This window comes from Diabrotica virgifera, chromosome 1 (genome assembly GCF_917563875.1).
Source record: "Diabrotica virgifera virgifera chromosome 1, PGI_DIABVI_V3a".
NCBI lineage: Eukaryota > Metazoa > Arthropoda > Insecta > Coleoptera > Chrysomelidae > Diabrotica > Diabrotica virgifera.
The window spans coordinates 197858468-197872520 of NC_065443.1; the positions used below are offsets into that span (position 1 = coordinate 197858468).

At 31.1% G+C, this 14053-nt stretch overlaps 1 protein-coding gene across 3 annotated transcripts in view; it reads left to right on the forward strand.

The window, feature by feature from the left end:
* Positions 1–14053, forward strand: part of LOC114327593 (myrosinase 1-like) — a 99229-nt gene that overhangs the window by 59086 nt on the left and 26090 nt on the right. For all 3 annotated transcript variants that reach the window (XM_028276261.2, XM_050646298.1, XM_028276260.2), the window contains one exon: positions 7233–7520. In XM_028276261.2, coding sequence (XP_028132062.1) covers positions 7233–7520 — 288 coding nt within the window. The remainder of the gene's footprint in view (positions 1–7232; positions 7521–14053) is intronic.

Genomic DNA, 14053 nt, shown 5'->3' on the forward strand with positions numbered 1-14053 from the left:
AAGTCTAATGGGTTTTAGGGACTAAATAAGTTCGACAAACTTTAAGGGGTAATTCTGCATTAAAAAATAATGACAGTTTGCTTGATAATCATATATCCGCAAATGCTTCGTTTCCGAGATACGGGATGTTAAATTTTTTCTTACAAACTGATGATTTATTTATTGTTTTAAAACCGGTTGAGATATGCAAATGAAATTTAGTAAGTTTTAAGAGATGGTTATTGCGCATTTTTGACATTCAACTAAGAATTTTATATTCACCATTGGAGCGCATACGGGTAATATTACTGATCATATTATTCGTATGCACGCCAATAGTGAATTAAACATTCTTAATTGTATGTCAAAAAATGTTCAATAACTACGTCTTAAAACCCACCAAATTTCATTTGCATATATCAACCGGTTTTAGAGCAATAAATAAATCGTCAGTTTGTAAGAAAAAATTCAACATCCTGTATGTCGGAAACGAAGCATTTGCGGACATATGTTTATAAAGCAAACGGTCATTATGTTTTCATGCAGAATTACCCCTTAAAGTTTGTCGTACTTCTTTAGAAACACCCTGTATGGATAAAGAGCATGCCTAGTTGTTAAAATATATAACTTTTGTATTATCCAACATAAGCGAATGAATCAAAAAACAGAATGTTAAGAAAACCTGAGGCTATAGTTGGGTTTTAATTTTAGTATTTTATAAGTGCTAGAAAATTCGACAGGGTGTTGTGAACTTTGAGAAATAAACACAGTTTGATTCGTATACCCGGTATACAATGAAAGTTTACCTGTTTAGCAAAAATATTATTACAGAGATATTTACAAAGAATAGGGCTCTAAGGTATTCAAAAATCACTTAAATCGGACAATAGGTTTAGGAGATACGCGACATCAAAAATAACCATTATTTAGGGTGCCCGTTTTCTATGACGGGCAGTTTAGGAAATAAACGAGTGTATAAATATCTTGGGTGGACTGTATTATTTTTGTGGTTCTAATAAAAGGAATTTATCTTCAATTTATTAAATTTATTCTTCGTCTAAAATACATTCGTTGGTGTACGTAATGAAATTGAATTATTGGATCTTGTCATTCTGACAATCGGCAACTTACTAAATATCAGCAAATATGTCATTGCCACCTTATTTAGGATTAAACAAATTATGTATTAAGTTTTAACATAGCCCCCACCTTGAAGGGAACCTTCAAATAATAATAATATTAATGTAATATAAAACACAACAAAATTAACTACATTACACATGTGAGTCCTGTAATGGTAGTAAAGAGAGGTCTCTAATAGATCGTTTTAAAACACCATTGGACGTCCGAACTTCCGCTACCCTAGAGATATTGTCTTTTCCAGAAAAAAAAAATTTTAACACTCGTCCAATGTTCCATCGGAAAGCCGGTAACTGGCTATTCTTGATGAGGACAAAACTGTCCACTATTATTGGAGATGCAGGTTCGTTCCATTTATACTGCTTGTGTAGTTGAGTGACATAGTCTTTTGAAAACCGATTACAGATTGTTGCTTCAGTTGTTGCACAAATTGAAGTCTAGATAGTCGGTTAGATGGAACTTCTTGAAAATCAGCATCAGGAGGGTCTGTGATGATCCATCCAATAAGAAAATGTGAAGGAGTTAGAGGATTTAGGTCAGGAGGATCATTGGATAATGCAAATAACGGCCTGCAATTTAATATTCCTTCAATTTGAATTAATACTGTATTAAACTCTTCATATGTCAATATTGCATCTTTCAAAATTCTTTTAAAATGAAATTTTGTACTTTTGACAGCAGCCTCCCATAGGCCACCAAAATTGGGAGAGTATGGAGGTATAAAATGCCAGATGAAACCCTGATTTGCTGCAAAATCTAAAACAACACCTTGATGCTGTTGTAAAAATTGACCCAACTCCTTAAGTTCATTGTAGGCACCTATAAAAGTAGTACCATTATCTGAGTATATATTTGAAGGCATACCTCGTCTTGAAATAAATCTACGTACATGCCACAAAATTTTCACTCGTTAAATTTGAAACTAATTCAAGATGTATTGACTTGGTTGAAAAACATACAAAAACACATATATAGCATTTGGTAATTAGTTTACCTCTTCCCTTTCTATCTGCAATTGAAAATGGACCAGCATAATCTATACCACTATGCTGAAAGGGAAATGATTGCAAAACACGTTTGTCAGGTAAGTTAGACATGAGTGCTGTACAGAGAGTAGGCTTTTCCTTAAAGCATATCATATAGTCTTTTATAAACCTTTTAGCTAGTAGATTTTTTGCTCCTCTTATCCAATATTTTTGTCTAATAGAAGACAAAAGTGATTGAGTTCCTGCATGTAAGAGTGTATTTTGTTTGTGTTTAATTATGAGGTGTGATAATGGATGCTTTGAACATAATAATTTTGGATGTTTTATGTCAAAGTTAAGCAAAGTAAAACGTAACCTGCCTCCTACACGCAAGACACCAACCTCATCAATAAAAAGTTGCAATGAACGTATTTTATAATGCTTTGGTAATTGTTTATTGGTATTTAGAATGTGAATAATATCATAAAATGACTCAATTTGGGCTGATTTATTAAGTTTCATTGTAACACTATTGAGTTTACTTGCATTAAGAGTTCCTTTATTTATAGAAATCTTTTGTAGTTTGTTAAGGTTTTTTAATTGAACATAAAATTCATGCCAAGTTTTCCACAAGTTTTTAGGAATATGTTCATCCCATAGTAATTCTTTAGACCATAACTCTTGAATAATAATTCTTGCTATTATAATACATGAGCTAAGCAATCCTAATCGATCATAAATTTTGGAAATATAAGATAGAATAATTGTTCTTTTTGTAACATGGTCTGAAGGTGTAATAAACAAATCTGGTTGACTAAGCCACTGAATGCCTAAAGTTTTAGATGATTCATTTTCTCCTAACATGAGAATTGAGTTGAAAACATTGTTGTCTGCAAGTTCATTTAACAAAGACTGTGAATTAGAAATCCACTTTCGAAGTTGAAAATGGCCCGAATTTAAAATAGAACAAATTTGTTGACACAGAAGTTTAAGTGTTTGAAGCTCCTTGGCACCAGTTAATAGATCGTTTACATAGAAGTCCTTTAAAACAGTTTTGGAAGAAAGTGGGTATTTATTTGAATGATCAATACCTAACTGATTTAAACATCGTATGGCTAGATATGGAGCAGCTGAAGTGCCATATGTGACTGTACTTAACTGCAAAACCTGAAGTTCTCTCTCTGGATCATCTCTCCAGATAATTCTTTGTAGTGATTCATGTTCAGGGATCATTTGAATTTGTCCATATATTTTGCTGACATCTGCTGAAACTGCGTAAATGTATTGTTTGAATTTGATTAAAATAGGAAATATATTACTTTGGATCTTAGGACCCACATATTGTATATCCTTAAGAGACAAACCACTAGTAGTTTTACAGCTTCCATCGAAAACTACTTTTAGTTTAGTAGTGAGACTTGATTCTTTGTATACACTATGATGAAGAAAGTAATAGGTTTGAAATTGTGTATCAATAGTCCTTGTAACATTGAATAATTGACCAAATTCTTGATATCCATCAATAAATTGCTTGTATAAGTATTTTAACTTTGGATTGGTTGTGAGTATTTTTTCGAGAAAATAGAAGCGTTTTACCGCAGTATCAAAGAAATTGCCTAATATTTCTGGAGGATATTTAAATGGCAATTTAACAATGAATTGTCCATTGGGAGCTTTAGATGTAGTATTTAAGAATAATTGTTTACTTTCAATATAATCTTGTGATAAAAAGTTACTTTCAGGAATTTTTTCTAATTCCCAAAACCTTTTTAATTGCTCATCTAAACTTTCAATAACAGAAAAATTGAAAATGTGTTGACTTGAAATGGGTTTTGATATTGGTGCTAAGCCTGCTACTGTCCAACATAGCATTGTATTTTGTAAAATTGGTAAGTTTTTCCCTAATTTTATTTGGCCTTTTGATAGCAAAAACCAAAATTCACTAGCTCCAATTAGTATGTCTATGCATACTGGCTCATAATGAGACGGATCTGACAATTTAATATTTTCAGGAATGCGCCACAGAGAATTGTTTAAGACATATGATGGAGTAGCAGTGCTAATACTTGGTACTACTGGACAGTTCAAAATTGTAGAAAACTGTTTATTGCTTGAAATTATATTGATGCTGCTTTTTTTATGAGTAATGCTTTCAGATTGGTTAATACCGATAATTGGAATATGTCTATTGATCAATGGAATATTAATTTTTTGACAAAAAGGCTCAGTGAATAAATTTGATTGTGCACCACTGTCTAAAATTGCTCTAGCTTTATGAAAATTGTTGTATTTATCCTTACCTTGAAATGTTACAGTAGGCAGCAAAACTTGTGTAACTGGAATCTTATTTTCAACTAATAAATTTGTTTGACTAGTAGATGGCTCTAAAATTATTGTTGATTTAATTTGAGAATCAATGTGCAGCAATGTACTATGCTTTTTTGAACATTTTTTACAATTATCTAGTCTACACTGATCTTTGGTATGGCTTATATTTGATTTTATTTTTGGTAAAAAGTTATTTTTTATATAGTCAAAAGATTGATTTGAATTGGGGAAAGTTGTACCATTAGTAACATTAATTGCATTTTTATTCACATAGTTCATTAATATTGCCATAGCATCAAAAAATGATGTTTTAAATTGCTTTCGTGTTTCATAATGAGTCTCTAGATCTGTTTCATCACATTTCTCCTCTATAGTTCTCTGGAGTTGATTAAACTCTTGTAATAAATCATTGTAACCAGTTAACCTGTATTCTACATCTGAAATAGTAGGCAAATTGGTATCTATACTTGTAGCAAATTCATTTAACATTGCTAGTTCTTGAGTCAATGAATTTCTGTTTCTTATTAATTGTTTAATAGACATATTAATAATCAAAATGGAAATATAGGCTAAATAGAAATTGTAATCTAGCAATGGTTTGACAAAGGTATAAATAGACCTTTGACAATAATTGTATTTGTATTGTAACAGAGGTAATATCGTATCTACCTCGTAATCCTCGTATAATCGTACCTCGTAATATAGAAATGGTAAATTGGCAATTGATTGAAAACAGGTATAAATAGACCTGTTAAAATTGTAATCTAGCAATGGTTTGACAAAGGTATAAATAGACCTATGACAATAATTGTATTTTTCGTATTTGTATTTGTATTATTTGTATTCGTATTTTTATTCGTATTTGTATTCGTATAGAAGTAAAATCGTAATACCTCGTAATCCTCGTACCTCGACCTCGTTATATAGAAATGGTAAATTGGCAATTGATTGAAAACAGGTATAAGTAGACCTGTTAAAATTGAACTTATATTGAACTTGAAACTTGAACTTGAACTTATGGAAATAGTATCCCAAGTGTAATTATTGTGCAATGGTAAATGGACACATTATTTCATCAAAAATAATTGTATTTTACTTGAAAATTGTATCAATTTTGAAATAATAGAAAAAAATGCAATATTGACCTAGAAATGTACACCAACGTTAAATGAAATCAGTTCCAAGTTCTAAGTAACTGGAACTGTTATCGAAATGTCAATTTGACAAATATTCAAAAATAGATATTCTAAATGACTTCAAAATAATCGTTTTAAAGTTGAAAAAAAGGGGTTAATCAAAATAATGTAAAACTGCAAACCCTTAATTACAGTAATATGATCAGAAAATAGTTTAAAAGGATATCTTCGTGTTATAATTTTAATAACGTTCTTGAACTGTAATTTATAGTTGACCAATTCGTTTGTAGACTGAATGTCACCTCTTTGTGTAATAATTTCTCTAAATAGTTCACTACTTGACTGGGCCACTGACTGCTACTATAGACTTCGCTTGTGGCTTCTTCTTCAATAGATTGTTGCAATTGATTTTATTGAATATCACCTCTTTGTGTAATAATTTCTTTAAAATTGTTCACTACTTGACTGGGCCACTGACTGCTACTATAGACTTCGCTTGTGGCTTCTTCTTCAATAGATCGTTGCAATTGACTTTCAAAATATGGGGCTCGAATTGGACCAAAAAATATGTATAAATATCTTGGGTGGACTGTATTATTTTTGTGGTTCTAATAAAAGGAATTTATCTTCAATTTATTAAATTTATTCTTCGTCTAAAATACATTCGTTGGTGTACGTAATGAAATTGAATTATTGGATCTTGTCATTCTGACAATCGGCAACTTACTAAATATCAGCAAATATGTCATTGCCACCTTATTTAGGATTAAACAAATTATGTATTAAGTTTTAACAACGAGTACCATCTATAGTGTAGACTAAAATTGTTGTTTACATGCACTGCATGACTTATTTGAATTTAGTATATGTAGTAGGTAAAACTGTTACTGAACTAATTGAAAGAAATAAGCTGTATAAAAAATGGTTCATTTAAGTGGAAAAGATCATATTGAAATATTAATGATAATAGGTTATGGTGAATTTTCATTTTTTGGAAGTAAATTCTCCAAATCCATGGATTGGACGTAGAGGATTCATAGAGTGACTCGCTCATTCTCCGGACCTCAACCCGTTCGATTTTTTTCTTTGGGTTATCTAAAATTACGTGTTTACGTTAGGCGACCAACATGCTTGCAGGATTTGAGACAAAGAATAATAATTGATGAATGTGAACTAATACGTGGAGAAATCTTGCAAAAAGTGACTCACGAATTTATTTACAGGCTTGCACGTTGTCATTTTCAACATTTGAAATTGTTTTTTTTTTATTTTTAATATCATTAGTCTAACGTAAATAAATTAACCTATTTTTTAACTCTAAAGAGATTTATTTCTTGTTTTAATAATTTTTTCTTCCAAACTTGGTATGTATGAAATAAAAATAACAAGTTCTTTTAAAACCTGCAAAAATATACAGGGTGTCCCATTTAAAGTAAATAAGTTAAGGGTATTTCCGGTGAAATCGGAAGTGGAGTAGTAAAAAAAATATGGCATCAGACGCCTTTTGCGTCACTGTACTTGCATGCAAAGTTTCATAAATATTGTTCTTTTCGTTTCAAAGATATTTGCTTATCCCAACTCTGTATAAATTTTATTTACAATTAAGATTGTTTTGAATAATCCATACTATATCCCAACTCTGTATAAATTTCATTTACAATTAAGATTGTTTTGAACATTCTAGTTAGGTTGGTTTGTCCATCCTGTCGTGTTTGGAAACTATCCACAAGTGATGATCGACAGTATTGCCAATATAAGCAAAACTCAAGGTTTTCTCGAATCCAGACTTCCAGTCCTTACTGCTGAAGATCAAAAATTGTTAAAGGGATCTTTCGATTTTATTGGACTTAATAACTATGATACGTATTTAGTGTCAGACGATAGGAAGGTCGACGTTGATCCCAGTTATATCAATGATCAAGGGGTTAATTTCACATACTTTCCTAATTGGACTGTGGATTACTCTATTGAGGTAAGTAATATTGACTAATTAGTTAGTTAAATTTTTCTTTAAAAATCTTTCTGACTGTTCGTTCGATATGTTTATTTCATAATTATCTTAGTGGTAGATAACTTAATTTACCCCTAAAATACTTTTACTAGTATGTACTAAGAAGAAGCGGAAGAAGCAGCAGTACGGACCATTAAAGAAGGAAAACTTGCATAGAAAACGAGTTAGCACCAAATATAATAAAAGAGCTATGCAAACAGGGAGCAGAATGCTTAAAGACTATAGTCGAACCCGCTTATTGGAATAGCCTTTGTACCAGGCAAAAATATTCTTATAACCGGGATATTCTAATAACCGATCATTGGTGGCTAGTCGAAATAAGTGTACCGAATATACGTAATAATATTATTTACATACTATGCCAATGTGTAGTTTTACATACTATGCCAATATGTAGTTTTACATAATATGCCAATATGTATATCATATAATGTACACCTACATAATCAGTATATGTAAATGGTTTTAGGTCTTTTTACGTCAATAATACAGTAGTGTAACTACTACTTATCTATGTATGTGTTAAATACCAAATTACAATATATTATGTATGTGAATGAATACAGTAGCAGAAGGTAATTAATATAAAATGTATGCAATAATATGTAGATATGTAAATATTTTCTTATTAAAATGCATATAACAAAATTACTTATTTTTTCTTGAGAAATTATCGGTAATTATAGCTTTTTGTTGTTAATCCGTGTGGTCATCCTTAATCCATTGGTTGAATGGAACTTTTATTGGCGGCAAGAAATGGATGAATTTAACAAAGCCATAATTCACATCTTGGAAACAAGTAGGTAAATACTCTCTGGGTGAATTCTAAGGCCATTCGCACACACAGCTGCTAAAAAGAAACCAGTTGGTAATTTTAGTTACCAATCAGTTACTTAGTAGTCACTGTCCATGTATTTTAATGAGCGTCCGCACACAGCACTACTAGTTAGCAGCCGGTCTATAATGCGGGAATGATCAGTCGACAGCGGACTGGACATGCAGGTCGCTGGGGGACTAGTTTGTAAACATTTGGAAAATGAATAAAGGATTGAAGGGGTCGAACTTTGGTGCTCAGCGAGAGGTAGGTATTTATTAGGGATATAGGTAAAGAAATAGTGGGAATTGGTTTACATGTTCTATTGTTGTTTACATTAAAAATAAAAGATGGTTATTTTTGATATTTTAAATAAGCTTAACATATGAACATGGTTTGTTTGGATTATGCGTGTAAAATTTTTTTATTAGTAGATATTTCAAAGCTAGTATTTTGCAGTAAATTAAGCTAAGCCAAATTATTTTGTGTGAATTATTGCTCTTATACAGTAAAATTATAAAGGCTCTTAACGATATAATTTTTTATTTGCAGTAAACCTTATTACCTATCTCAGAGAAAAAAGTGTCATATTTTTTGTTAAAGTTTAACACGCAAAATCAGCAGAATCGTTTAATATAAAATTAGTGCAAGAAGTGGAAAACATCCGTGCCTATATAAACTTAATTAACTAGTACCTATTGATGGGAAATAATCCACAATTTTACTAAAAAAAATGATTTTATTAACGTTTCGTAGTCCAAATCGGATGCCGTTGTCAAAATACAAAAAATATTAATGAATTAAACAAAAATGTTGTTGCTTAGTAAAAAATTCTTCTAATATGTATTTTTTTTTAATCTGACTCATTTATATCGACAATTCAGACATATATTATACATTTTAAAGTAGAAGACTTTAAAATGATATTGCTAATATTTATGAATTGCGTTTCTGGGATGACTCTACTGAAAGATAGTTTATTCGATTACATGAAATCAACCCCAACTCAAGAATATCCGTCACAAAAAATCATGACATGTGATCTGTTTTTAAAAATACAACTACATGCAACGGTGACAATAAATAATAACAACAATATGATTTTAAAGTCTTCTACGTTAAAATGTATAATATATGTCTAAATTTCCGATATAAATGAGTCAGATTAAATAAATTATTAGAAGAATTTTTTACTAAGCAACAACATTTTTGTTTAATTCATTAATATTTTTTGTACTTTGACAACGGCATCCGATTTGGACGTCGAAATATTAATAAAATTATTTTTTAGTAAAATTGTGGCTTCTTTCCCATCAAAAACTAGTTAATTACAAAAATTTCACAAGAAAATAGATTCAGGACAACATAATATATAAACTTAAACACCGCCTAACAAAGCTACTCAGTACAAAGTACAGTCAAACAGTGACTCGTTTTATTAATTTTCGGTAGCGTAATGTGCGAGCCATAGTTGATAACCCGTTGATAACTCTGATTACGAACTAGTTTAGTTTCTTTTTAGTAGCTGTGTGTGCGAAAGGCCTAAATAAACTGCTTCTAACAATTTTATAGCAGGCAACAGTGCCTTTGTGTAGACAAATAACAATTACTTTATGACCCATGCATTTGTCGGCTAAAAATCGAATTGGTACTCGTAACAAAGTAATAAATATTTATTACCCTAATAATATCTAATCCAGCACTACATGCCCTTGACGACTGACCATAATAACCAAACATAATTTAAATTTTTAGTAAATTGTAAAAAAAAATAGTCGTTGACCTGCAAAATATGCTAATAAGCGGTATTATCTAATTATAACCTATTCCAATAAAAGGATAAATTTATTAAGGAGTAAATGGAAACGTTTCGGAAACTCGAATTTATATTCCATAAACCGGGATATTCCTATAACAGGGATTCTAATAAGCGAGTTCGACTGTACTAAAAGAAGTATGGAGTTTAAAGACGATCCCTAAAAGTTGAGAAAATAATTTAATAATACTTATACATAAAAAGCGAGATAATATACCAGGGGTACATTTATATTTTCCTCCATTTTAACCGCATATATCTTCTAAACGACTCAAGATAGAAATATGCGGTTTTCGCTGAAATGTTTTTTTTTTCAGTAAAAGTTTTGTTCGAGTGTACTGAATTACTTATATCGCTTTCAATTACGAAAAAAAATGGCGGGATTTTTGAAAAAAACGTTGTTGACTTTTTTTACACCCAGTACATTTTTTTGTAAATTGAAAGAACAGTCATTCACCTATCACTGAATACCTAGTTAGTGAAACAATAATCATACTAATTAACTGAATCATTAAGCGGTTAATAAATATTAATAAAAGTAACGGTTATCCAAGAACATTCAAAAGCCATATCTAAGTTGATGATGACAATGCCATGGTCAAATAATGTTTACATCTCCATAACAGTGAGAATTTTACTACACGTAATGTGCCATGTAAAGAAAAAAAGTAGGGATAGCCTTAAAATATTTGCGCTCACGCTCTTAAGAGTTTTGATACTTTTATTTATCGTAGTATTTCTATGATATAATAAATTTCATTTAAAATTACGTTAACTAGGAAGATGAAAAAGTTAATAGAATTCCTATTATCCCAAGAGAGCTGTAAATCATACTGAAATCTGCGATTTCATTGCAACACGCAACACGCTTCATTGCTACTCAAAAAATCTGCTTTTCCAAAGATAAAGAAAGTACTAAAATTGTCGTAGATAAGTATTTTTCCTGATTTAAGAATTCTAAATGTTATAAATTCTTTTCTTAAATTCTTATCAGATTAAATTGAATAATGTGATCAATCCTCTCCTCCTTTGGACCATCCTTTGTGCCAATATTGCAAATGTCAACTGTCAGTTAAACATATCGTGTTCAATTGTCCAAAATACCAACATGAACGACGACTTCATGGACTCAAGGGTAACCTGAATGAAGCACTAAATTCACCAACTGATGTACCGCATACTATAAGCTACCTCCAGAAAAATAGTACATTGTTTACCGGGTAGGAAAAGCTTAACATTCCTGGACGACTGTGAAGATTGCTAAGTCGAGGCGCAAGCCGAGACTTAGCAACACAGAGTCCAGGAATGTGGCTTTTCCTACGAGGTAAACATACTATTTTTCCGCAAATCGTTTAAAATTCGACAGATATTGATTGATTTAAAAAAAACGCGATAATTTTATTCCCAAATAAATGGTGCTTTGAAATTCCTAATAAAATTACTTGGGTTACTATGGAAACGTATTGAGGTTGAATTGTCAAACTTGACGCTTATAAATTTAATTGCTGGTGTTCTCGAAAGTAAAATGATAAGTGATGATGAAATTTCCATTCCTGGGACTCCTCCAGAGCTGGTTGAGGCAGTGAATACTGCTTCATTAGAATTATTGCCAAAGAAATCAAGAGAAAAGTACGAAAATGCATACAGACGTTTTATGGATTATCGCATGAGTAAAAATACGAGTTCTTTCTCAGAAAATGTTGTAATGGCATACTTCCTAGACCTTTGTTTAAAGATGAAATCTTCAACATTATGGGCCAATTATTCAATGCTGAAGTCAACCCTTGCACTTAAACACAATGTAGAGATATCTACATACTCAAAACTTCGTTCCTTATTGAAACGGCAAGCTCAAGGTTATAGGGCAAAGAAATCTAAGATTTTAACGAAGGAAGAAATTGAAAAATTTATCCAGGAAGCTCCAGATAAAGAAAATTTAATGATTAAGGTAATTTACAAGGTTTTAATAGCAATGTGTTTTCTATCATTTATGTAGAACACTAACAACTGTACGGAAATATCATTTCCTTACAGTAAGGAAGTCCTGACTTTTTCTTCAAGAAATTTTGACAGGACTGTCAAAATTGCCTGGCTATTTGCGGAAAAAAATTTTAATTAAATATAAATGCTCATGTAATGTAAATCACTTATATTATTTTATCCTACTGTTTAATAATGCATGTAGTTATTGTATGTAATTATGTAATATTATAGAGGTTCAAAATTATGGAATAAATTAATTTTTTCGAGAATAGGCCACTTTTGATAACAATCCCGAGATAGGTCAATTTTTATTTTTAAATTATGATTTTTTGACATAGGTATGCCATAATAGTGACGTCATTTATTTGGACGTGATGACGTAATCGATTATTTTTTTAAATGGGAATAGGGGCGTGTGGTAGCTCATTTGAAAGGTTATTCAATTGTCTATTCAATAATATAAACATTAATAACAGAGGGTGGCTAAAAATAATTTTTGAATTAAATTAATTGACGAAAAAAGAAGAATCTATGTAATTTATTTAACTCAATATTTTACTGCTGTCAGATAATATAAAAAAAAATGTTTATTTACTAACCCTTTAACGCTCTCTGGTAGCTATATATACCATAAGCTATTACGGCTTAATTTGTCATCAGAGTTGCGGTGAAAACAATTTTTATAGGCGAAGTCGATACACTGAATGCTTGCTGGTAGGTGTGAATATTGAAAACCTGTATGCGGCGTGGCAACCACGTGCTTTTCACAAAACTGGTATGATAAACTACCAGTGCCCCTTCCTGCAACAATCTATGTAAAAAATCGTTCAATTTTGTTTTTGTTTTTTGCACAAGTGTCATTTGGAATAAACTACTTGGACAAAAATTGAAGGTAAGTGTCAAGTGTACTTTTTTCATTATTTTTAACTAGCAGATAATTCTTTAAAAGCAGTGGCATAGTCATTGCAATAATAAATATGTTTTATGAGAATTGTAACCCCAAAATTCATTGTTTTTATTTATCCCGGCATACAAAAAAATTTTATTTTTTCGTTTTGAAACTTATGCCTGTTATTAAATAATATTGTGACAACAAATTTCTGTAAAAATCTGGTTGTTTGACATTAGCGATAGGAAAATATTTTTAATCATTTTGAGGATTGTACCAAATAAGAGGTTATTTTTTCACATACTAAACCAAAAAATCTCGAGATCGTAGTTAACGCCCAATACTAAAATTTTTACGGATACATTAAAGAAAAGTTTAGTATTTATTTGCTAGACAAGGTTCTATAAGACTTTAAATTATTTATTAGACCTATTTGTCATTACAATTTTTCCAGTACATTATTTAGGTTTGCTGAACTCCAGTATATAGTAGACCAACTAAGTGATGAAGAGTATTGTCTTTCCGAATTTGATGGCGATGAGGATGCGGACGACAATTTTCCTAAGACAAGGTTAATTTCCAGAACTCTCCAGACTACTAGTATCGACAGCCATCCGACATGTTCCAGTACTTCAGTACAGCACTCTTACAAGGTACAGCACAAGGGTGCGCCAATGTACTCTTACAAGAAAGACAAATAATTCTAGCGGAAACGAAAATTTTGGTAATTCGGATCAAGATCCTCACTTTGATCCAGATGACGGATTTGGTTTCAAGCACAACAAGCTGGGTAGGTTATTTCCTAAAAACATTTTTTCTGATGAAGACGACGAGGATGAACAACTGTAAACATTACCTCAAGCAACAAATTCTCTACCTTTTAGACGCAGCAATAGTAAACAGCTATATTTTATATAAGGAGACTCTGAAAAAGAAACTCAAGTACTAAGCCTATGACTGAATTACAGTTCCGCAGTGAACTAGCTGATAAT